A 24,017-nucleotide genomic window follows, 5' to 3' on the forward strand; every position below is an offset into this window, starting at 1 on the left:
CTATCGCCTCTCAAGAGGGAATAAACAAAAAAAAAAATGCACAGAGAAATACACCACTTTCATTTTATTTTATTTTGAAACTGAACACCGCCTTCAATTGTTACAGCTCTACTACACATTTATTGTTCCTCTTTGCCTAGGTTGAACCACAAGTATCTGATATTTTGGTATTCTTCAACGTCAAAAAGTTGTCAATTAACTGTATCGACATGACAGGAAACACCACCCCACCCTCAAATTTGGCATAAAAACATGGCCTATTCTCACACAGATACTCAAACCATGTAAGAGTATTTATTGTTACTGGTAGACAAATTCTTAGTTCCAAACTGATTCACAACACTATAAGCAAATAAACATTGTAATATAAGTACATAATTACTGTAATCAGGTGTGATGAAAGCTTTGCCTTCTTGATTTGAAGTCCTAGTTCCCAAAATATTAAATTTCACTTTTTAGAAAGCTCACGAGTATCCTCTCTCTGTGGATCAATATAATTTAACATAGATGCGGGGTGGAGGCTAACGCTAGAAGGTCTTTGCGTTGTGAAAGAAGATTTAAGTGGTAAATCAAGAGGCTTGGCAGAGATGACAAAATGTGCTGATAAAACTTCAGAAACAGCTTTTCAGTTGTTTCCTGCACTTTTCCCAGAACTCAAAATAATTTTCAGCTATTGAATGAGAAGCCCATACTTTCTGTGTTTGCTTTTTCTCTATGAAACAAAAAATAGTAAGAGCTAAGCAAGAGTATCAAGAACCAGGAGTACCAAGCAAAATACCTGCTGCACGATTATTTATTTAACATTTTTTGACATGTGAGGTCTCCAGCATATCCTTGATGCTGAGTATACAACTTCACCATTTACAAAAGAAAAAAAAACATTTTGACATGTTGCCTGGCACCAATATTCAACAGAAAGACACAATGAGCATCGAGCACCAAACAGTCAAGAGGTCTGCTGTTCGCAAACAATTTTAAATGGATAACAAGATTTGTACTTTGCATCCTTGCACAACAAATGGATTCTCTGGAGCGCTCAAGTCAGTTCAAGTTGATCCTATCAGTTCCGTTCATTTAATTACTATATCACAAGAATTATCTAAATTCAGTCTTCATTTTTCCAGATAATCAATGAAGTGTGTAGATTTGTTAGCTAGAAGCTCTAACCACAAGCTGTCACATCTTTCAATCATGAAAATTACCTGAAATGCAGCTCACAACATCTTTATGTTGTCTAATGCTCTGTACCATTCTTCCATCAGTTAGCGAAATAACCTGAAAGCTGTTTTCACAGGTACCACATGTTATCAAAAAACTTTCAGATGGTGTTGATAATGTTCCAAAGCATTGTGCTCCAAGCTCGATATTTTCAGCCAGAGGACTCCCAATTTTCCGAGGAGGAAGGATATCAGAACCAATCCCGAAAAAAGGATCCTGCAAGAAAGTTAAAAATGACTTCAAGGTTGACTAGCTAATCATAATCTTTGACTTGTTATTGCACTAAAACTTACCTGTGAGCTAGAGAAGGTAAAGTTCCCACCGGACTGCAATTGGGTGGTCACCCATGTCTTAACAGACATGCTGAGGCCCTGGTTCACAAGGACAATGTTTGAGTCCAGCACATTAACATACAGAGTAGCTGACGGACAACTGCTTGCGCATGAAGCCATTGACATTAGGTTAATAGAACCAGGGGCAAATCGTAGAGGATGAGCAATTGGAATCGGAGGTCCTCTTCTAGGATGTTTCTTCCGGAAAAGTTGAATTGGTGTTTGACCAAAGTTGGCAATTTGATCTTCTATGGCAGACCTTTGCAATTCATCATCCATGGTATCCAGATCCACAGCATCTTCATATGTCAAATAGTAAAAAATATTTGCTGCCTGTATGACAATATCTTCAAAATTCAGTAAATTCAAAACCAGCAACTGGTTCAAGAATTATTTGAAGTGAAAGCGAACTCCCTATACCTCAACTGCAGGCTTTCCCCGCTGCTTGTAACCAAATACCAAATCAATCCATTGATGTAGATTTGAGCTCACATATTCACTTTCAAGGGCCTCTCTGTTCTTACTAACAAATTCCTCAGGACAACCCTACATGCATTTGAAATTAGTTTCTAAACATTGTATACACTAAATAGTAAAGAAGATCACTAGAACGCCCACTTATATACAAGTGAAAATGGAGCCAATCAATTTGTGCCAGGAGGGAACTGGGAAATTTCATATCACAAGTCTGTATCAGATACATCTTTCATTTTGCCCAAAAAATCCAAGTGAATAAGCATTTGCATTTTAGTCTATGCACTGCAACAACCTTGTTTTTAAGCCATCTACAGTTCTTTTCCCATACTCTAATGCATGCCAATACAGTGTTCCATGTGTGAACCATAGTAGAAACTGTTGAAAACAAGAATGAGTTGGGTGCATACTATTAGAACTTCGATTATTTGAGCAATCTGCACCGTATTTTGGTTTGATTATTTGTCAAAGTTCTAGTAGGTCAACTCAGATTGCATCACAAACAGAGAGAGCTGTACACTATATGTGCATCCAACAAGGTAATAGGCATCAAGTCCTAAACTACCCCACCCACTATTTTAAGATTTTGAGTTGGATGCTTAAACTCTCACATATTATCAGAGAAACTCTTTTGGTTAACCTTGCTCTTACCTATAAATTCAATTATTAAACACATGTACTATGCCATTCATACGTTGGTTGCTCAAATTTGAAGATTTAAATCCTTTTTGAAATGGTGAGGCATTTGAATCTTCAAATAAGGTCATGTAAATTATTCCAATCCCTGCCTATCAGAAGAGCTTGTTGTATCTGACAGGCCACATAAACATGCAATAGAAATCATCTGTGTTAGGCTGGATTCCATTTATAGGCATAAAGAACCTCTTATAGTTTGCTCCTGCTTCCCTTTCTTAGGTATTCTTTCACATTTTCCCACTCAAGTAGGATATAAACATACATCATATGGCAATGAAGAGCTTAAACTAGCATTTTCAGTTTAAATAAGCTCTAGGAGCATACCTTAGCCCATGGAGGTAGGCAAATATCACCTATTGGTTCTCCATCTTGTTTGACACCAAAATGATATGAGTTTGAGTTGATCAGAAATTCTGGCATGTAAAAGAATTCAGGAATCAACTCTTTCACATCACTTGTATTAGAAAGGCAATTCCGATATGTTCCTCCAATGCTATGAAAAAGCCGGTCAGCGTGATCGAATTTTCCACCCTACAAATTGAGAAAACAAAGAAGACAACAAGTTTTATTAGTCTTAAAAACTTTGGTCTGGGTAGAAGACGCAAAATCACACACAATCAAACTCAACCGTACCAGCTGGACAAATCACTACAGAATTAGACGACTTCAACTATAACTAGTGAAACCAGTGGTCAATAGATGAGCAATCTCCAACTACCTGAAGATTACGGTGGAGGGCTGTAAAAGGTTCCAGTCTCAGGAGGTAAAACAGCACAATTCCCATGCTCGAGTAATGAGAACCGTAGTAGAAACTGTTGAAATCAAGAATGATTGTACATCATGTAACGTATCAAAGGTAAAGTTTTGGAGGACATACCAAAATGTAAATTCAAATATTACCTGGGAATATCAGGGTCAGAGAAGCTGCGATATCTATCCTCAAAAACCTGCAAAGTTCAACTGAGATTGCATCACAAACAGAGAGAGCTATACACTATATGTGAAATTAGTTAACAAACAAGTACTGACTAACCTCGAACCTTTTAGCATCCAGTGCTCCAACAGGTTTTGATAGATCCCTAAAGGTAGAAGATTTGTTAAAATCAAGAGTTTCCGAGGAATAATCAGCCAGAATCCAAGGGAACACGGGATACTGGGTCAGATCATTGTAAGATCTCCCAGCTAGAGTGTTCAGAGCCATCAAATACTCAAAGTTTGTTATCTCCCTCCTCTTCCAGCGTTCTCTAGCATTTTCTGCCATCTCCAATGCCACACGTCTGTCCACAAAAGAAATAACTCCAGCCTTGTCCCTGTAACCCTTGGGAAACATACTTTCGTTTCTGTTTAGAACTATTAAGCTTCCAACGTCTTTGGCATCCTTTTTTGAAGCAAAGTTAAAAAATACAGGAGCAGTGGAATCACTGAAGAAAATTTCAATCGCTGTATATCTTAGCAAATATCTAGTCCAATGGACAGCCTTTACCTACAATGAGAAATGTTGGAGAGGATAACATTTTGGATAAAGAATATGAGACTAAATCATACAGAAAAGCTTCAGCTCCAGTACCTTGAAGATTGTCCATCTCCTGTGCCGATTTATGTTGTTAGGATGCTTTTGATGCTCGTCATTATTGACAGCACCAATGCTATTAATGGCTCTCCCTCTCTCGTTATCTAAATCATAACTCATGGGCCACTTGAGATATTTGTGATTTTGGAGCCCCCCTAACTGTTCCGACTTGTTGATATCAAACTTACCAGAAGAGTCAAAGTTTCTGAAAACAGATGACCCTCCTGTACCTTCGACAAGAAATTCACCAAAGAAATGCAAAAATTTCTTTTTCACTGCTAAATGTCCAGCTAACTTTCTCTTTGGTGTAACAAGGACACAGGGGACTGACATGAGAACCTGAAAATAAATCCAAGCATGAGAAATACTGAATTAGTTGTTTTCTCTATTTAGATATAGAGGTAAATATGTACCTCACTATCCTCTGATTCCATCTGGGTGGAGGAGCAATCTAAGTCTTCCTTAGCGATGTCCTTCAGATCACCACTTTCTTTTACGACCTCCAAATACTGTCTATCGGACAAGTCTTCGGAGCCAGGCTTTTGCCCACTAAGCTCGCTCTCGCTTTCATTCAATTCAGATGGACCCTCATCAGTAATCCTCCTAATTCCTTTCAGCAAGAACCTCTTCATTTGCTCTGGAATATGTGCCGCAAAACCAGATTTGGCATCATTGGAAGGATTAAGAACCTCAATACTAGGTGTGGTAGAGGTAGGACGACAAAGTTTTTCATCAAAATGATAATTCCTTCTCAACTTCTGTCGGCGACGCCATGTGTCCTCTGTTTTATCAAGTTTCCAGTGTGTTAATGTGCTGTTTGGGAAAGGATCAGCTGACCAAGGACCCCTTTCATCAATAAGAGAGCGAAAAGTGTGAATCCACTTGCCCTATAAGAGCAACAAAAAAAGAAGGATTGTCAGGAAAAGCTCGATGTGGAAAGCATGAGAGAAGCAACAAACCAGTGACAATATTTTGTATACTCACAGCAACAATTTGCTGCTGCTCATCATATGCTAGTTGGAAAGAACTCCTTCTGTTGTCATCAGAGGCAAGAATGACATTTAAACTACTCTGTATTTCATCTTCAAAAGCTTTCTTTTGGTTGGAGTCTGTGATTGTCGTTTCATCCAACCTCACACGAAGCTCATGCAACTGTGTGGTCCTATCTGCTGTTGAACTCTTGACATATTTTACTTCATCAGCAAACTGGACAGGATTGAACGAAATTTCACTAGGTATAAGTGAAGAAACAAAATTGGAAAAGAAAAAAAGAAAAAAAGAAAAATAGAACTCTGCAAACAAGCTCATGAAATAGAAAATTATAACCACATACTGCCCTTCCAATGTTAGATTAACATAGACGGGGAACTTACTGTTTCATTAAGCCCCAACATTTTAAGTGTTAGAACAGAAGTCGTCAACAGATAAGTTCTAAAGAATAATAGCTGTTCATTTTGGTTACTGAGGTACTCGGCAAAACGAAGGATAAAGTAGTTATTGAAAGTTCTTTCATGGAGGTTTTAGCAAACATTCAGGTGCCTCATTTGTTATTCGCTGACAACACACTTGTTATACCAGGGTTGAGGAGGATCAGCTCCTTCGAATGAGGAAACACATTCTAATTGTTTCAATTAGTCTAAGACTAAATAATAATCCTAAAAATATGTTGAATGATTCCACAGGATAAGGTGAGCAATGTTTAGTACCCGGCAGCAGCCCTCATCTGAAAAGTGTCCTCCTTCAATAACCTATTTAGATTTACCCCTTTGGGGTGTCTCATAAAGGCCAAGCAATAACGTAAACAGCAATTGAGAGACTTGAGAAGAGATTAGTAGGACGGCAAAGAGAAATTAATTAGGAGTTATCCAGCATTCGGACTTCTCAAAATCCAGTATCCCAACTTATTATATGTTATTATTGCTCATTCCTCTGACTTTGTTTTCTCTACATATTTGGAGAATATATGGTCCTTTGTTGATTATTTGTTCTCTGTAGAAAACCACACTCATTTGTAAGTGCCTCTCCTTTATGTATAGAATTTGGATATAGGGATTTTGTCCCCTTTTATCAATAACTTATTAAGTTTTCATTTGACAAAAGGTTAGACAACAGTCTATTGGTAACAAAACAGCAAGCATGGCAGCCCCTGGGAACAAAATACATAAATGGAATCTGAAAACATCAACTACAACCCAACCCAGGGAATCAGAGATATAAAAAAATAAATCAGGTAGACTACATAAAAATGGGACAAGATTTCATAGACTATGAAGTGGTCATGATGGGAGAAATAACAGAAATTCACAATTTTCATGCATGTACTCACCAAAATGCCCTAATGGCAATGGAAAACATGCATATAATAAAATTATTTTCTGAAAAGTGCAAAATATTAAGTGACATAGGACAAGGTTAACTATTCCAAGACGCACCGCAGAAAGCACACGATCCTTTTGAATCAGATTGTGAATGGTGCTTCCCTCTTTAGTACTGCTCCCTGATTCTACAGAATCTTCTCTGCTCACTATACTTGTAGCTAGCATAAGTTTCCCGCAATTGACAGTTTCCCGAATTATGTGAGCTATAACATGAAATCTAGCCCCATCATCCAGTGCCCCATAATGAGACCTAACTGCAAGTAATGCCCTGAACATGTGTTGAATTGAATGTTATATCTTGTGTCAATATAAATGAGAAGTCAGACGGTGCTACATGATTTAAGAGACATAGGAAGAATGAATGAATTAAGAAAAATTACCAAATAAAAAGCTGCAAGCGGCTCTTGCTTTGCTCATCATCAGCAGTCAGAAGGCAAGGTAAAAGAGGGATAATCTGTTGTACACATCGAGATGCTCGTTCAAGCGATGATTTACAAAGATATAGAATAATCAACCGAAATACAATTCTTGGACACTTTTCCCCTCTTAAAAGCATAGCCTTATCAACAGGCTTGTTGGGTTTTCCAGCCAAAGCATTGCTAATTCCCCCAGATACAACAACTGCAGCCATTTCTGCAGCTGGTATATTCAGTGATTCTACCAAGCCACGGGCTCTTTGGCTAAGTGATGGTGCAACTGACTGTGAGGACCTGGGTAACATCTTGCTTGGTCCCTTGCCATTCATCTCACTAATAGCACTCCAAATATTGTCACATAAATTCCACCACTCATCGTCAATTTTCTCAACTTCATTAGTGTCAGGCAGCTTGAAAACATGACTCCTGGAAAGAAAGCAACAGTCTTAGCTTTTACAGAAATGAAAGCAGTGGAAATGCTGCGTAACTTCATCAATTTGACAAGGGAAACCATTAATAAACTGCTGCAACATCAGGTTCCTATAAAAAAAAACTATATCTGCAGTACCTTGATAGCTTCTCATCAGGTTCTCCTTGGAGGGCATCAAGTAAAGCAGAACCAAGGTCTTTCAGCTGTTCTAGTTCTAAAAACTCTGAAGAAAATTCTGTGTTGCTGGCTGGATACTGTGGCAAGTAGAGAAAAATAAAGTTTAACACACTTGTAACAAGAAATGGAACAACAAAAACCACATTCCACTTCTATTAAACAAATTCATAAAGCCTCCATTTCATTAAAATGATCCCATGTTCTCTACCAACAAGTGCCATCTTATATTGAGCCAACAGTGATGCTGGGTTTCAAACAGAAATATCCCAATGGATCACACCCTCATGAAACCTACAAATTTGTTGGACTGTCATCTCTCTTTGGCATGAAACACGATATAAATTAGGAAAGGCTTCTTTTAACTCGATCTCCCTGCACCATTTATGCGCCCAAAAACTAATCTTGCTTCCGTTCCCACCTGAAACACAAACCACGCCCAAACAGAGTTTCCAATGTTCCTAGTCCTCCATAGTCCATCCACCTTAACAACTTGCATTAACTTATTATGACATATATGATTTGGGAATAATACCAAGAATCTGTGCAAGTGGCTTGTGGACTGGGCAATAATGGGTACAGTGTGGAGGATAAGAAAATAATTACAATAATCCCTTATGCATTTAGCAATAATAGCAGTTAATTTTAGGTGAACGAGAATAGAGATAAATAAATGGGTAGAGAAGCTAGAATACAAAGCAAGACGTGTACCGGAAGATTAAACTTCATTTCAGAAAGAAGCATCTCATCAACAAGTTTCAAAAGATACAGCATGTTGTCTCGACAAGGCTGAGTGATGAGAACATTCTCCACTGCAGATAAGTCTAACAACTTGCGGACTAAGTCCTCGTACAGATCACGAAGAAAGTGCCTATAAGAAATGCCACCCTAGGAACAAAAGCTTGCAACAGTCAAATCATTGACAACAAAACTCAAGCTGTAAAAGGATTGTGTCACAAAGTAGAGGTAAGGACACACTTGTTCACATTGTACAAGGAGAAAGTTCACAGTCTCCTCCAAGTGTTGCCAGCCACCTTTTATAGAATGCATATAATGACAAAGAACAACACAGTAGAAACTCCTCAATAGATTTTGCTCACTCGTTTCAGTGTCATCATTAATTTTCGACTCCAATTTGTAGTTTTTCAATGCATTAAGCTTCACCGAGGCATCCAGCCATGCATTCCAACCGTGTTCCTAAACAACAATGTTCAAGCAATGAAAAGTCATTATGCCTGATAAAAAAAAGATAAAGAAGGGAGCAATTCTAAAGCAGTAAGATCAGATTTCTACCATTAGAGCTTCAATGTTTGTAGTATTTGAATCGAGAAGATCAAGTAGATCGCTAATAATTTTTATTCTTGTAGGAGCATCCTTGCAACCAGACAAAAATCTGAAAATAATGGCTAAAATCTGAGGAAGGAAAAACTGAGAGCTACTTTTGCTACTTTTTTGACGGTCAAGTTGATTATGCTTCTGTAGAACCTGAAACGAAATATCCAAATAGTTCAATGAGCTTCTGCATGTGCACACACTATTGAATAACTAATCAAATAAAGCAAACTTTACAACGCAACCAGCAGCTAGTACATGGTATAGCGGCATGGACTTGGTAAGTGAGACTGTTCTTTGGAAAAGAAAAACAAGAGCACCAATTGACATGCATCACCTGTTTAGGGCTGGCACCTCCAAGCAGAACATCAAATAATGTCGCACATAAGAGATCTGTCTGAGGAAATTTGAACAGTCTGTCAGATATAACTGAGAAAATGGGCTGTGTCCTTGAACTAACTTTCCTAGGGCCCTCTAGAAGAGATTTAGATCTGCCAACAGCAATACTGAAAAATTTTGATCCTTTCTTCTCCAACGGAAGACCAACCAGCAGTCGTCCAAGGAACTGCAGACCTAGTAGCCTGATGGGTTCGAAGTCCCTGCAACAAGTATAGCACATGAAAGACATATGAAACAGGCTGTGTTTTTGAATAATTCCAACAAATTAATTCAGAAGGCACATTCACAGAGTCACTACAGCAATCTATATACATGGAAACACAAATATAATGCAAAGAATAACTAAGTAATTTCAAATGATACAGATTATGTTGTTACCATTAAACGAAATTGAAATGGTAACACATAAAGATCTCATGCACCTACATACACCGATCAAAACCTACTATTTCCGGAGACAGATTCTTCACATGCCGAGTGTGTGAGCCATTTCTTGACATTCTATGGCAGTACCTACTGAGATGTTACCTTTTTTTAGACTCAACCCTACATCACACTCTCGACTTTTGAACATCTAGACATTTTTGAGGTTTTACCGATCAATTTTTGGAGATTTTTCCATTATCTCCCATCCACATTCTCCCATTACTACAGCTCCAACACATACAACTTTAAAACCAACAGTTCCACCGTTTAAAACTCCACTAAGCTCCACCATTCCTGACTTGTAATCATTGATTGCAGTCTTCATCCAGTTCAGATGATTCACATCTAGTGTTGTCAAAGGAGCGCTTAAGCCCTGAAAAGAAGCTCAAAACGTGTTGAGCACTTCACATCGCTTAATGTGTGCCTTCAGTGTCGTCCTCCCCAAGGTTCTCAGGCATATTTTTCCTTGTCATAAGCCTCTTTTAAAGAGGCAACACTAAACAATTGATATTTCACTTTATCATAATTTTTTTCAATTTCTTTGTTTATATATTTGTCATTCATGCCTATAATTATTAGAATTGAACTAAACATATATATTTGTATTTTTTTTCTGCCTTGTGCTTTTTTTCTTTAAAGCACGATTTATTTCTGTTTTGCGCTTAAAGCCTCAACAAACCTTAGAGCTTTTTTGCACTCTTTGCTTTTGATAACATTGTTCACATCCGGATCAAGATTCTTTGCCTTTGCAAACTTGTCTCTCTCACACAGTTCTTTCTTTTTTTTAATTCAGTAAGGTGTTTCATTGAAAAAAGCATCAACTAGATGCATAACTACGGGGGCATAATCATAAATAGACAAAAATACAAAAGAGAAATTTAAGCCCTTATACATTGGCTCCCTATATCGCGCAATTCTATTGCTACTCAAAAAGTATATGTTCTACTTGTAATCATAATCCTAGTTATACTTGTTTGAGTTATCATCGCCTATCACCATCTCATTTCGCTCTGTGTCATCATTTTCATCTGTTTCTGTTCTCTCATCCAGACTGGCAGCAAGAAATTGTGATTGAAGAGATGTTTGTTTTACCATCACTCTAGTGATATAATTGGAAGCTTGTTCCTCTACCCTTGAGAAAATCTACTGTGGGTTGTAATTAGCACTGTAGGTCGGATTGATCAGCTTAACGCACATTTAGTTGCCAAAGGCTATACTAAAATATTTGGGCCTGACCATGGTAATACATTCTCCAGTGGCAAAAAATTGTGCATGTCCATTATTATTGTCTATGGCCATTGTTTGTAGTTAGCCTCTTCAATAGTTAGATAAGAACACATAAAGCAAATATGGAGCAACCACCAAGCTTTGTTGCTCAGGGGAGTCCAGCAGTCTGGCATGAAGGCTACATCGATCATTTTATGGTCTAGAACAATCCATTTGAGCATGGTTTAGTATATTCAGCTCAGATGTTAATCAGGATTTAGGCATGACTTACAGTGAAGCAGATGATTTTGTGTTCTATCATCATTCTGCTCCTAATAAGTGCACGTATTTGGTGGTTTAAATATATTTATGGTCGACTTATCACAAGAAGGATCAGAAAGGTATTACTATTTCAGCATTTTCAGACCACAGATCTTGGTCAGTTGAGATATTTATGGACTATTCGGGCTGCTCAATCCAGATCAGTTATTGAGTTTGTGAGAAATATATGGGAAAAATATTATTGAATTGTTGTTGTTTACATTATTACATTGAGTCCCTATTTATAGACCCTTGAATACAATTCTTTACCAAGTAGGATACTATTTAGTATTCCTATTTCTATTTCTATTACTATTCCTATTCTAATAGGATTGTATAAGCCTATTCCTATTCTAACACTCCCCCACAAGCTAGTGCATACAATTCATGTACCTAGCTTGTTACAAATGTAATTAACACGAGGACCGATGAGGGGCTTGGTAAGATATCTGCAAGTTGATCCCTCCACTTCACAAAATTGACAATCAATCTCAATGTGCTTGGTCTTCCCATGAAATAATGCATAATGCCGATAAAACACAGAAGTGTTGAACTTCCCAAACCAAACTTGCAAAGACTGTTTCAGACCATAGAGTGACTCACATAATCGACATACAAGGCTACTAAACCTCCCCTGAGCAACAAAGTGCTCAAAATCTAGTATAAAGTATATGGATCATGTTGGAATCAATAGATGAGTCGATATTCAACAAGAAAATCACCGAAAAATTGGCCGAAACATACTCATAAGCTGGAGTATTAGATTTGATGGTTGAAAGTGGTCACAATCTAAGAAATAAAATTATATGGGTAGGGTCGGAATGATGGACGCAACTAGAAAATAGAAATTATATAGGAAAGGTCGGATTGATGGCACAACCCTATTGAAAAAGAGAAATAATATGGGTAGGGTCCGAATGATGCAGGATCCTACTGAAAAAGAGAAATTATATGGGTAGGGTCGGAATGATGGCACAACCCTACACAAATCAGATTTGAGAAGTCACCGAAAAGACGAATGAAACTACGCAAATCAAGTTTGAGGAGTCACCGAAAAGACACACGGTGCTATGCAACTCAACATGAGAAAGTAGTTCGGAAAAATTCACGGTACTACGCAAACTAAATATGAAAAGTAGTCCGGAGAGATGCACGGTGCTACGCAAATCAGATATGCAAAAAAAAAGGTAGTCACCGGAAGGATGGCACGGTGCTACACAAATTAAATATAAAAAAGTAGTCACCGGAAAGATGGCATGGTGCTACACAAATCAGATATAAAAAAGTAGTCACCGAAAAGATGGCACGATGCTACATAAATTAAATAAGAAACAGTAGTCACCGAAAAGATGGCACGGTGCTACACAAATACCGACAGATATGGGGTTGACACAAAACAGCCCTAGAAAGTCACCGAAAATTGATGCAAGGTGACCTGTCTATCTCAGTTTCTTCCCTTGAATATGAGGTTCATGCATGTGTCATTAGTCCTACTTTTGTTAACATAATCATTGGCCAGACGGGCAACATATATGGGTAATAGCCACCAGCCAGCAGCGGAAGCTCTTTGATTCTCTACCAAGATCGTAGAGGCTCTGATACCATGTGAGAAATATATGGGAAAAATATTATTGAATTGTTATTGTTTACATTATTACATTGAGTCCCTATTTATAGACCCTTGAATACAATCCTTTACCAAGTAGGATACTATTTAGTATTCCTATTTCTATTTCTATTACTATTCCTATTCTAATAGGATTGTATAAACCTATTCCTATTTCAGTAATTGAGTTATTGTCATTTCACAGAGAAAGTATGCTCTTGATATTCTTAAGGAAACAAGAATGTCAAAATATAGGCCTATCGACACTTCTATGGATCAAAATTAAGCTTCTACCATGCTAGAGGTGCTTTTCACTGATCCTAGGAGATACAGGAGGCCTGTTAGCAAGTTAAATTAACTTACCAAACCTCAACATAACATTGCTTTTTTGGTGAGTATTAAAAGTCAAGTCTTTGATTCTCCATGTAATAGTTACTAGTATGCGGTGACTGATATTCTCCGGTATAAAATCTGCTCTAGTGAAAGAATTGGTTTACGAAGATCAATGTTATGAGTAGATTGTTATGCATACACATGCAGATTGGGTAGGCTCACTTCCAACAGGTAATCTACTTCTGGTAGTGCTGGTAGTGCATTTTTTGGTTGGAAATAAGCTAGTGTCCCTGTGAACTCATATGGATCAAGTAACTACTTAAAGAACTGCAATTTGAAGTTTGATCAAATGTAACTTGTGTGTGACAAACAAGTTGCATCTTCATATTGCATCAAATTCGGTATTTTACGAGATGACCAAGCACATACACAGTAATTGTCGAGAAAGAAATACTCCAAGGAGACATTGTCACAAAGTTCATGAATTTCAAATGATCAGCTTCCATTTATATTCACCAATTCCCAAGCAAGTTATATATAAGGCAAGCTTTGTACAATTTTTTTATGAATGACATCAAACTGGGTATATACAATTTGTATGGAGCAGTTTGAGGGAGAATGTTAAGTTTACCGAAAATATATTATATCATTTAGGATCAGATAGAGTCAATTAGTTTGATTGATTTCATGTAGTTGTGGAATTCTTGATTTTCCTTCTAGTTTGGAGGCTGGAGCATGAATATTTCAGAGTATCTAAACACAACAGCTTCAGAAAATAATCAAAACTGAGTTTCTCAGAATTCTCGTTTTTTTGTTTCATTTCTCACAATGGTGTCCCGTCTAACAATTTAAGCTTTTTAGATGGGGTGGCAGCAGAATTCAATATTTACGATAATCAAAATATGTGCTTCAACTATTTGAGGTCATACCTTTCAAGAAGATTTACAAATATGTGACAGCCACCAATCAAATTGACTTGTTCAAGGAAAGAAGCAAGCAGCTGTTTCTGGGAAACAGCTCGAATAACCATATGTAGAACATCTTCAATACAAGCCATGTCCTGGCTACGCTCAAAAAAGGCTATGAGAGATTTTATATCTGATGCTGAAATATGCTGCCTGCATAAACAAAAAGGTAGGAGAACATCTTCAAAAGGTAGCCCACAAAAGGAAATAGCTCTATTTCTGAAAAACTAAAATAAGAAAGCTGAGCAAAAGCTTGAAAGCTTACATAGTAAAGAAGAAAATTCAGTCACTACAACAGTCAAAGAATAAAAGTTTTATCCTCTCCAAGAAAAAGAAAACTACCTGAGACTCATCTCACCAAGACTCAATAGAAGGAGACGAATTTTATGTATTTCATCTTTGCTAGGTCTCTCCCCTATAACTTGCTTGGTTACAGGATGTAAAAGAGGCTTGCTTCCAACAGCAAAACGAGTTTTGACATCATCCCAGTAAAACTGCCGAATTATGTCCAGAACACGTGGGAGCCTACATAAACTTCTCAGCAACCTTGGATCATTATCGAATTGCTGGATGAGAAACATATACAGTTCACGTTGAACCCTGTAAACTGAGTAGACCCATATAACAGGGCTGAGAAATATATGGGATATAGCATCCTTGACTAGCATATCTGACAGACCTGGCAATAAATTTAAGAGAGTTACATAACAGAAGATTCGGTAAAATGTGTCAAACTGAGAGTTGTAGAATAAGTAGTTAATGAACTCAAAAATAACAAAACAGAACACAGAAGCAGCTTGTACAACATACCACCAATTGCAACCACATTCAACAAATGTTTCAAAGCAGACAGTGTATCCATATTTAATTGCTCAGGTGGAACTGACTGCAGCAAGAAACCCAGCATTGGAAATCCAGAAAGAAGCAGCATCTGTTGTTGATTGGCTAAATTGTCATCCAGAACAGAAGCTATAAGTTCAATAACTTCTGCAGTTAAGCGCTCCTTTGTAATTGGGGTAAGTAAATCTTGGCCAGCTTGCTTAGCTTCTTCTATTTCATACAAATCAGTTTTAGTGAAAAGAGGGAAAAACACAGAGACGCCCCCAACACAATATATGATCTGTTGAAGCAGTCGTCTAGAACACAGCTGTGTCCCAACCAATACAGTTGCTTCAAATGAACTTTTATCTATTCCAGGATCCACCACAGGTGAAACATTAAATAAACGTCTTCCATTACGTGCCTAATACAGAAATTTTGATGTTTCAGTTGCATACGAACATGCAAAAAACATAATTTTCAGGTAAACAATTCAAGGAAAAAGTGGAAGAACCTGTGAATTAAGTCCAAATATGATTTTGGATGCAAGACCATCTTTAACATCAAGCACTCCACTGGGCAATGGGTTATCCAAATGAACTGCAGTTTCATTATCCAGGAAGGAATACATGTAGCTAGGTCCTAAAGAATAGATGCCTTGCACATGTTCTGAAGCAATGGAATCATTGAACAAGTAAACTGGACCAATCTGACCATAGAAAGCAGATGGATCTTTCGAAGAAAGTGTAGGACTCTCTTCCTCATAGGAAGGTAGACTAATTTTCATGCCAATAGTGCAACAAGTCATAGGCTCATTTACCTTTGCATATCTGCAACCAAATTGTGGAAATTCACGAAGCTCTCCTCAATTGGGAATGGATGGAACAAACTCTTCACTAACAAGATCAAAAATCAGGGGAGAGAGCAAAATACCTGCATTTTTCAGAGGATACAAGAGTTCCATCCAAATAACACTTCAGTTGGCTACCTCCAGAAAATGTCCTACCAATTGTATGTGTTAAACACAAAAAATGCCACTTCTTTCTAACAAGATTGACTTGCAGCACAACGGATTGCCTTTTCTGATTAATTGACTGTAAAAGTAACAGGGAGCTATTATTTGCAATATCAGGCAAATGTGGCTTAACAAAGAAGGCTGGTGTAACCTATGCAAATATCGTATTGCACTCCAAACTCAAGATTCACAGAAATGTAAACAAGCCCCAAGTAAAACAAAAGCAAATAACAACTTTGATCACCTCATATATAAGCTTGTCTTTTCCAAGAACACCAATGCATCCTCTTCCACTTTCAGTGAGAAAACTGAAAAGCCCCATTGTTCCACCACCTCTAGGAAAGCTTTCTACTCTTAGCCAACAAGTAAAAGAGAACCCCTTATTCAATGGCCACTGAACTGGAGTCTTTATCGAAATTCCCTGCATGAAGGGGAAGCATCACATAATTTGCAACATGAAGTTACTCGGATCAAGTAGAGAAAGGAAAAAGAAGAGACAACATTCATTCAGTTAAACATGCTTCAGATTGCTACAAAGGTCATTGTTTCAGTTACCGATTCCACCCCATTGAGATCAAAGAAGGCAGTTGGTCCCTTCTCGTTGAGCATTGACAGCATGCTGGTCAAAAGCAATGAGCTGTACTGCTGATGCGACCCTACTTTCTCACTCCGGAGTAAAGCAAAGATTTTGCGTATATCTTTTCCAGAAATGCTATGCCCACCAATAACCTGAATTAATTGGGCAATTTTCAAGACAACGGTGTCCTTGCCCTCTTGGGGAAACCAATCAAGAAGAAAGTTTAGCATCCCTGATTTAACACAAGAAGCTTGATTGGACATTGAATCTCTTATAAGCTGAAGAAAAATATCAAGCCCCTGATTCCGCGATGAGTCACTGCTCTGCCCAGTTAGCAAACAGAATATCATTATTCAGAATACTACATTTCCAAAAAATAAAAAGGATATAATTGAAGAAGAGTAACAATGGAAGCACATCAGCCAAAATCATAATAGGAAAAACATTAAAGAAAGTGGTACTGATACCAACCTTTTGCAGGACACTGAGATATAGCAAGATGACATCTTCATTCTGAAATACAAAAAGATGACATAATTTACTAAAACCTAGAGGAAATAAAAGTTGCTATGTGTTTTTTTTTTCTAACAAGTGCAAAAGGATGTTATTACTGTTGGTGTACATACAAGATTTCGGACTACTAACCTTTATCACAGGGCTTGCCTTGAGATCAAATTTCCCATCAACCAACATATCAAGCAGAGCATCTAAAAGCGCCTCACTTGGTTGCCATTGGCAGAAGTCCAACAGCAAGCTACGCAAAGTCTGATAACCTGTGCCCACAAGAGCTTGAAACGCAGCCTTTGGGACCAAAAGAATAACAAACGAATGAGTAACAAAAAATGAACCAGCTTCTCATGTTAAATCATGAATTGGCAGGCAAAGATATTCTCCACAATTTGGACATGGAAAAACATGTACTGTTTCAGAGGACGGCCAGTAAATCATGGTAAAAGAGATACATGACAGGGATAAGAAACACTTTGGTGGATTGAGAAACTGAACCTGATCGCATATATTAGAAATATCAGAATAATATGGTAAAATAGGGTTATCCCAACCTGCTTGAATACCGGAAAAATAAATGGATTGGACATTTGATCTTTTTGCTTAGATGAAGGCATAAAAATCAGAAAGAATATATAGAATTAGAATCGGTTTTTTAGCATTTAAGCCATCTTCTTTCTTTTTTTTTTGAAAATGGTAATGATGTATTCTTCAGCATTAAGGAGATGCTGGTGACCTGCAAACAGAGGAGAACAAAAGAGAAAAAAAAAATACTTACAAGGATCCAAATAATTCTACAATCTGTTCTGTATCCTCTAAACCTTTCTCTTTACACCAAAAATAAAAGGATACAATACAATCCCATCTAACCTTCTGAATGGAATTGGACCTATCTTCAAAATTTCAACTATTTCTTTCTTTCCATACTGTCCACCAAATGCAATGTGGAATTATCCTCCACCATGCCTTTTGACTCTTGCTCCCCCCTCTTCTTATCCAACAACTCAACAAGTCTGCAGTATGCTCGGGCATGGTCCAGTTTGTCTTTGTGAGACTAAGGAAGATAGCCCAAATTTGTGTTGTAAAATTGCAATGAAAGAATAGATGCTGGTTGGTCTCCGCTGCGTTCCCGCATAATGAACACCAAGATACTATAATCTTTCCTTTTCTCCTCAGCACTTCATGTGTCAGGCAAGCCCTTCTAGCAACCAACCATGTAAAGCATTCTATTTTAGTTGGTGCTAAGGTTCTCCATACCTTTCTCCACAAACTCTGCTTAGAGTTGCGTTGCTGGGGACTTTCCATTTTGTATGCCCTATTAACCGTGAAAACCCCATCTTTACTATGTTTCCATCTCAAAGAGTCCGGAGCATTGGTGATGCCAGCGGATTTTTCTAATAGCTCTAGCAATTTGGCCACTCTCTCCACTTCCCAGTAATTCAAAAACCTTCTGAAGATTAGATCCCACCCTTGTGCTGTCCAACATTCATTGATATTTGCATCTGGATTACTACATAGTAAGAACAGATCTGGAAAGGATTCTTTTAGAGGAATGTGTTTGTTCCACGCATCTGTCCAAAATTTAGTTCTCCTGCCATCTCCCACTTCAATGTACGTATTAGCTTCAAGTTTTTGCCATAAGTTTCTGATAGTTTTCCAGACCCCCACCCCATAGGCATCAACAGTAACATTACTGCACCAAGGATTGTACTCACCATACTTGGATCTGATGACATCCTTCCATAAGGCTTACCCCTCTTCATTATACCTCCATAACCACTTCATCAAAAGGCTATTGTTTTGTTTCCTTAAATCTCTAATACCCATACCCCCTTTGTCTCTGCTTTTCAAGGTTATCTCCCATTTGACTAGGTTATAACCTTTAATTTCTTTGCATCCATGCCAAAGGAAGTCCCTCCTTAATTTGTCCAGCTTCTTCAGAACTTTGGGGAGTAATGGAAATAGTGACATGACATAAGAAGGAAGGGAGTCTAGAACTGAATTGATGAGAGTGTGTCTGCCTCCCATAGACAAATATTGAGCCTTCCATCTTGCTAATCTCCTTTCTGTTTTCTCCACAATGCCATCCCAAATTTGTATGCTCTTGTGTTCATTGCCCAAAGGCATACCTAAGTAAACTATTGGCATATTCTCCACTTTGCACCACAAAATATCTGCCAGATTCAAAATGTTTGTCACCTCCTTGATTGGAAATAAATTGTGTTTCCCCCAATTCACTTTCAGACCCGAGGAAGCTTCAAAAAAACAGTAAGATGGTTTTTAAGAATCTTATCTGGTCCTCCTGAGGTTCACAAAAAATGATAGTGTCATCTGCATATAGCAAATGACAAATTTCTTTAACTTGTCCACTGCTACCCTGTATCTGAAAACCTTTGATCCATCTGTTTTGTATTGCTATTCTCATCAAGCTATTAAAACCTTCCATTGCCAAGATAAATAGAAGGGGGATAAGGGGTCACCTTGTCTAAGTCCCCTTTCTGAAAGGAAGAAGCCCACCGGTTCACCATTCACCAGAACAGAAAAGCGGACAGTGCTGATGCAAAAATGAATCCAACCCAACCACTTTTCTCCAAAGCCCATTTGTCTGAGCGTGTTCAGCAAGAACTTCCAATTTACATGATCATATGCCTTTTCAATGTCCAATTTGCACATTACACCAGGCTCAACACCTTTCAATCTTGAATCCACACATTCACTAGCTATAAGTGCAGCATCCATTATCTGTCCCCCTTTAATGAAGGCCATCTGATGCTTGTTGACCAACTTATTCACCACCTTTTTCAGTCTCTCAGCTAGTATCTTTGCTAACACTTTGTATATGCCTGTGATTAGACTAATAGGTCTAAGTCCTTCAATTCAGAAGCGCCTACTTTCTTGGGGATGAGAGCCACAAAAGTTGCATTGAAACTTCTCTCCATCCTCTGATTATTATAGAACTCGTGTATCATACCTTTGATGTCTTCTTTCATTACTTCCCAGAATATAAGATAAAAGGACATGGGAAAACCATCGGGCCCAGGAGCTTTCTCCATCGCACAAAGTTTAATGCATTCTAGAATCTCCTCCTCCTCAATTTGTTTCTGTAACTCTTCCTTTTCATCCTCATTAATACAAGTAATCCCCTGCAATTGTAATTCTGGCCTCCAAACTTCTGTCTCCTTGTACAAATTTTCGTAGAAACTCTTGATGACCTCCTTGATATCAGTGACATTGCTTCCCTCCACCTTTAAAGATTCTATGGTGTTGTATCTTTGCGAGATGTAGCTATTCTATGAAAAAACTGTGTTCTTATCCCCCTGCTTCAACCATTGTATTCTGGATCTTTGTCTCCACCTTATCTCTCCATTTTTGACAACTTCTTCAAAAGACATTGCCAAATTTGTTTTTTGCATTAATTCATCATCCGTAAGTGGTCTTTGCTCCTGAAGGTTCTATATAACCAAAGACATTTTTAGTTTTGATTAGACACAGAATTGACTCGAGAGAATAAAGTGGATCCCATAGGATTAAGCTTTTTAGTGGGGAGTAATGTTGCTGCTGCCTGTCAACTAACAGTTGTTTTCTGTCTACCCCAAGAGCTTTTGTGAAAAGATGGTCCTAATTCCCTTCAAGATAAAGCTCAATATTCAATTGAAATAAAAGACATTCCCCAAGTACCAAGCAGCACTTGATCTGAGTCTTCGACACCAACTTCAATCATCCACTCTAAAGAATTTCCTGCTTGTTTTAACCATTATGTACCAGTGTTATCAAAGGCGCGCTTAAGCCCTGAAGCGAGGCTCAAAATGTGTTGAGCGCTTCGCCTCGCTTTATGTGCGCTTCAATGTCATCATCAAGGTTCTAAGGCAAACTTTTCCTTGCCAATGAGCCTCTTATGAAGAAGTGATACTAAACAACTGATATTTCACTTTACCATAACAAAATTTTCAATTTCATTGGTCATATATTTGTCATTCATGTTTATAATTATTAGTCTTAGACTAAACATATATATTTGTATTTTTTTCTCCCTTTGCGCCTTTTTTCATCAAAGCCCACGCTTTATTTGTGCTTTGCGAATAAATCCCCCACGGACCTTAGAGCCTTTTTGCGCTTTTGATAACACTGTTATGTACCAATTTTATATGTACAACAACAACATACCCAGTGAAATCCCACAAGTGAGGCCCGGTGAGGGCAGAATGTACGCCGCCCTTACCACTACCTCATGGAGATGGAGAGGTTATTTCCGAAGAACCCTCGGCTCAAGTGCAACCAATTTAAATATACTGATGCATATATCCAGGAAATTTTAATTTTTAATCGTTACATGCAGAAATTTATGCCTAACCAGAAGGAAGTACCAAAGTTACACTGCCTAACCAGGACTAGAGTATGAAAGGTTCTTCTAGAGCGGTTAACAGAAGCTTTCCCACACTGTCAACTTTTACAAAGGAAAAGACAGACACCTAAGACAGTGATCTCCTTACGATAAGGGAAATACGTAGACTCCTTTCATGTGAAACTTTAGAATAACACAAGATGGCAAAAATACTAGAGTAGTACAAATGTTCTTTGTTACAGAAATTTACAGTGTTCACTGGAAATTAAATAGCGACAACGAATATGATAAACGACTTCGAGTTGGCACTACAATGGAAATGAGGCCAAAGCAAGGCAATAAGAAAGAAGAAATGCAGCACCGTACAAGATGATCCAAATGATCAGGAAGGAAGAAAAGATGTGAAAACATAATTAGACTGCCTGTTTATTTAGGAGGAAGTTAAAATTACACCAATTTTCATGTTCTCCGTAATTTTGCAATCATTACAAACAAATTATGCAACTAATTGCACGAAAAATTGTAACCGGCAGAAACAAAACTCACCTTTGACACATCGTTCCCAGAAAGCAAGCAGGTTAGTGTTTGGAGGACATTCAGAACCAGCTCTTCACCTTTGGGCACGTCAAGGTTTCCATTTAGCAAGGATACAACATGTATAAAACACTCGCCCTCACGAAATAAAGCCTGATAATACTGACAACATAGAAACCACTCTCTGTCAACATGTTAAGAGACTATGAATAGCAGACAACACATCGCTACAGAATCGTAGATAAGCGTAGATTTATCAAGTATACCTCTATATCTGTCAAAAGCAAATCAATCATCCCAACCAATAGATCAATAGACAATTCTACAAAGTTCTCCCGGTCCTTAACATGAGTAAATGTTTCCAGATACTTAGAACATAAATACAATTTAGCTTTCTGGTCCTCCTCAGAAGATGGAACAATCTGTTCCCCCAGCAAAGAATTCACATGAAAGAGGTAAATAAATGAAAGATTAGTAGTAGTCAATGCAAGAACACAAAAAAAAAAGACAGAGAGAGAGAGAGATTAAGAAATTGAAGGTTATTCATTCTACCTTCATCAAATCAAGAATAAGAGGAAGCATGTGATTTCTCAATTTTTCTTCCCAAAACAATTCAAACAAATGATCAACGCAGGTAGCACTGTGCAAAGTAGAGTTTTTGGCATCATTTGTAAGAGAGAAAAATTCAGTGAAGAGTTCAATAAAAGTTTCCATGCTGTTCTGCCAACTATGAATCATCTCGAAAGAATTTGCCATGTCTTGGTTTAGAGAAGGAACAGGATCATCCTCAGTTTGAGGACTAGCAATGCCATGCCTTTTAGACTCTTGGGCCTGAATGCAGGCAACTTTGAGGACACGAGGAACTGCATCGAGTGTTTTAAAAGAAGAAAGAGTTTTCTCTGATGAAGACTGCATCATTTGAAGTAGGCCCTTAGCAAGAAGATTTGCAACCCCAGGATTACAAGCAGATTGTTCAAGAGCCTCCAGCAAAATGGAGCACTCAGGCTGCCACCATAAGAAGAATAAGTTTCAGGATAAAAGGGAAACTGAATTGAGTAAGCTCACATCTTATGAAAAAAAATGCAATACTAGTAACAACCAAACATTTTTGTTCTTTATTTACTTAACCTTTTCATCTGGTAGAAAGTGCATGGAAGGAAGCTCAGTAAACAACCGGGAAGGTGAAGCATTATAGGAGGCCCCAACACATAATTGACAATGTCATTAAGACTAAAAATGCCGACCAGCACAGTAGGCTAACATAAACAAGGGAAGAATCCTATCCAGACTCATGAATTGACAAATTTCACCCAATACGCAAACTGAGGAGAAAAAATGTTACACTTGCAAGATAAGAAGTCCAAGAAAAGTACCAATACCAGCCATCAAAGCTTAGTCCAAGTAGAAAAGATTGAAGGGACTTGCGAGTTAGGTCACGTGTCGAGTCTTGCACCATGCAAACTAAGCCTGGTATTTAAGTGGAGAAGGGCTGCGTACTAAAGGCTGCATTTGGTCCTAAGGGTTGGCCCCAGACAGATTTCTTGGTCATCAAAAAAGGTACAAAGTAACACTTTGTATCTTCTAAAGAAAGGGTGACAAAGAAGAATTATGCATGAATAAGCCATTTGAAACTCTTCTAAAATGCAACAGTATGTTGAAAACTAATAATTGTATGCCCAAAAATCTTACTCATGCACAACTAAGCCCAAAAATACTCTGCCACCAACCTTCCTATACTCTTCTAGTTCTTCAATAGTTCCAGAGTTGTTCTTGGCATTGCCCTATTCACCCCCCAACATACAAAAGAACATGTGCCACAGATTTACAATTGTCTTGCAATGCAAAAAAAATGGTTCATTGGTCTCAGCATCCTGTCCACAAAGCAAACATCTTGAGCAAATATGAAGACCTCTTCTTTGTAATTTTTCTTGAGTTAAACAAGCTCTT

At 37.9% G+C, this 24,017-nt stretch overlaps 1 protein-coding gene across 6 annotated transcripts in view; it reads right to left on the reverse strand.

Annotated features, from left to right (window-relative positions):
• The window catches only part of LOC125856808 (BEACH domain-containing protein B), a 39,723-nt gene that overhangs the window by 2,482 nt on the left and 13,224 nt on the right, over positions 1-24,017 (reverse strand). For 4 of the 6 annotated variants that reach the window (XR_007445564.1, XR_007445565.1, XR_007445567.1 and 1 more), the window contains 29 exons: positions 22,623-23,075; positions 22,337-22,492; positions 22,083-22,232; positions 17,333-17,488; positions 17,159-17,200; positions 16,666-17,010; positions 16,355-16,531; positions 16,029-16,189; positions 15,610-15,925; positions 15,087-15,519; positions 14,619-14,955; positions 14,241-14,429; positions 9,358-9,619; positions 8,982-9,173; positions 8,667-8,885; positions 8,400-8,576; positions 7,653-7,768; positions 7,049-7,510; positions 6,723-6,936; positions 5,275-5,496; positions 4,704-5,177; positions 4,288-4,629; positions 3,754-4,203; positions 3,621-3,667; positions 3,439-3,532; positions 3,045-3,251; positions 1,971-2,096; positions 1,512-1,883; positions 1,203-1,434 (listed from right to left, as the gene is read on the reverse strand). Coding sequence is in view for 2 of the 6 variants with exons in the window: in XM_049536443.1 (XP_049392400.1) it covers positions 1,203-1,434; positions 1,512-1,883; positions 1,971-2,096; positions 3,045-3,251; positions 3,439-3,532; positions 3,621-3,667; positions 3,754-4,203; positions 4,288-4,629; positions 4,704-5,177; positions 5,275-5,496; positions 6,723-6,936; positions 7,049-7,510; positions 7,653-7,768; positions 8,400-8,576; positions 8,667-8,885; positions 8,982-9,173; positions 9,358-9,619; positions 14,241-14,429; positions 14,619-14,955; positions 15,087-15,519; positions 15,610-15,925; positions 16,029-16,189; positions 16,355-16,531; positions 16,666-17,010; positions 17,159-17,200; positions 17,333-17,488; positions 22,083-22,232; positions 22,337-22,492; positions 22,623-23,075 (7,123 nt within the window). In the remaining 4 variants the exon portion in view is untranslated. Of the gene's footprint in view, positions 1-1,202; positions 1,435-1,511; positions 1,884-1,970; positions 2,097-3,044; positions 3,252-3,438; positions 3,533-3,620; positions 3,668-3,753; positions 4,204-4,287; positions 4,630-4,703; positions 5,178-5,274; positions 5,497-6,722; positions 6,937-7,048; positions 7,511-7,652; positions 7,769-8,399; positions 8,577-8,666; positions 8,886-8,981; positions 9,174-9,357; positions 9,620-14,240; positions 14,430-14,618; positions 14,956-15,086; positions 15,520-15,609; positions 15,926-16,028; positions 16,190-16,354; positions 16,532-16,665; positions 17,011-17,158; positions 17,201-17,332; positions 17,489-22,082; positions 22,233-22,336; positions 22,493-22,622; positions 23,076-24,017 lie in introns of those variants that run through there. The other 2 variants (XR_007445566.1, XM_049536444.1) reach the window with 2 other exon arrangements.

This window comes from Solanum stenotomum, chromosome 2, assembly GCF_019186545.1.
Source record: "Solanum stenotomum isolate F172 chromosome 2, ASM1918654v1, whole genome shotgun sequence".
NCBI lineage: Eukaryota > Viridiplantae > Streptophyta > Magnoliopsida > Solanales > Solanaceae > Solanum > Solanum stenotomum.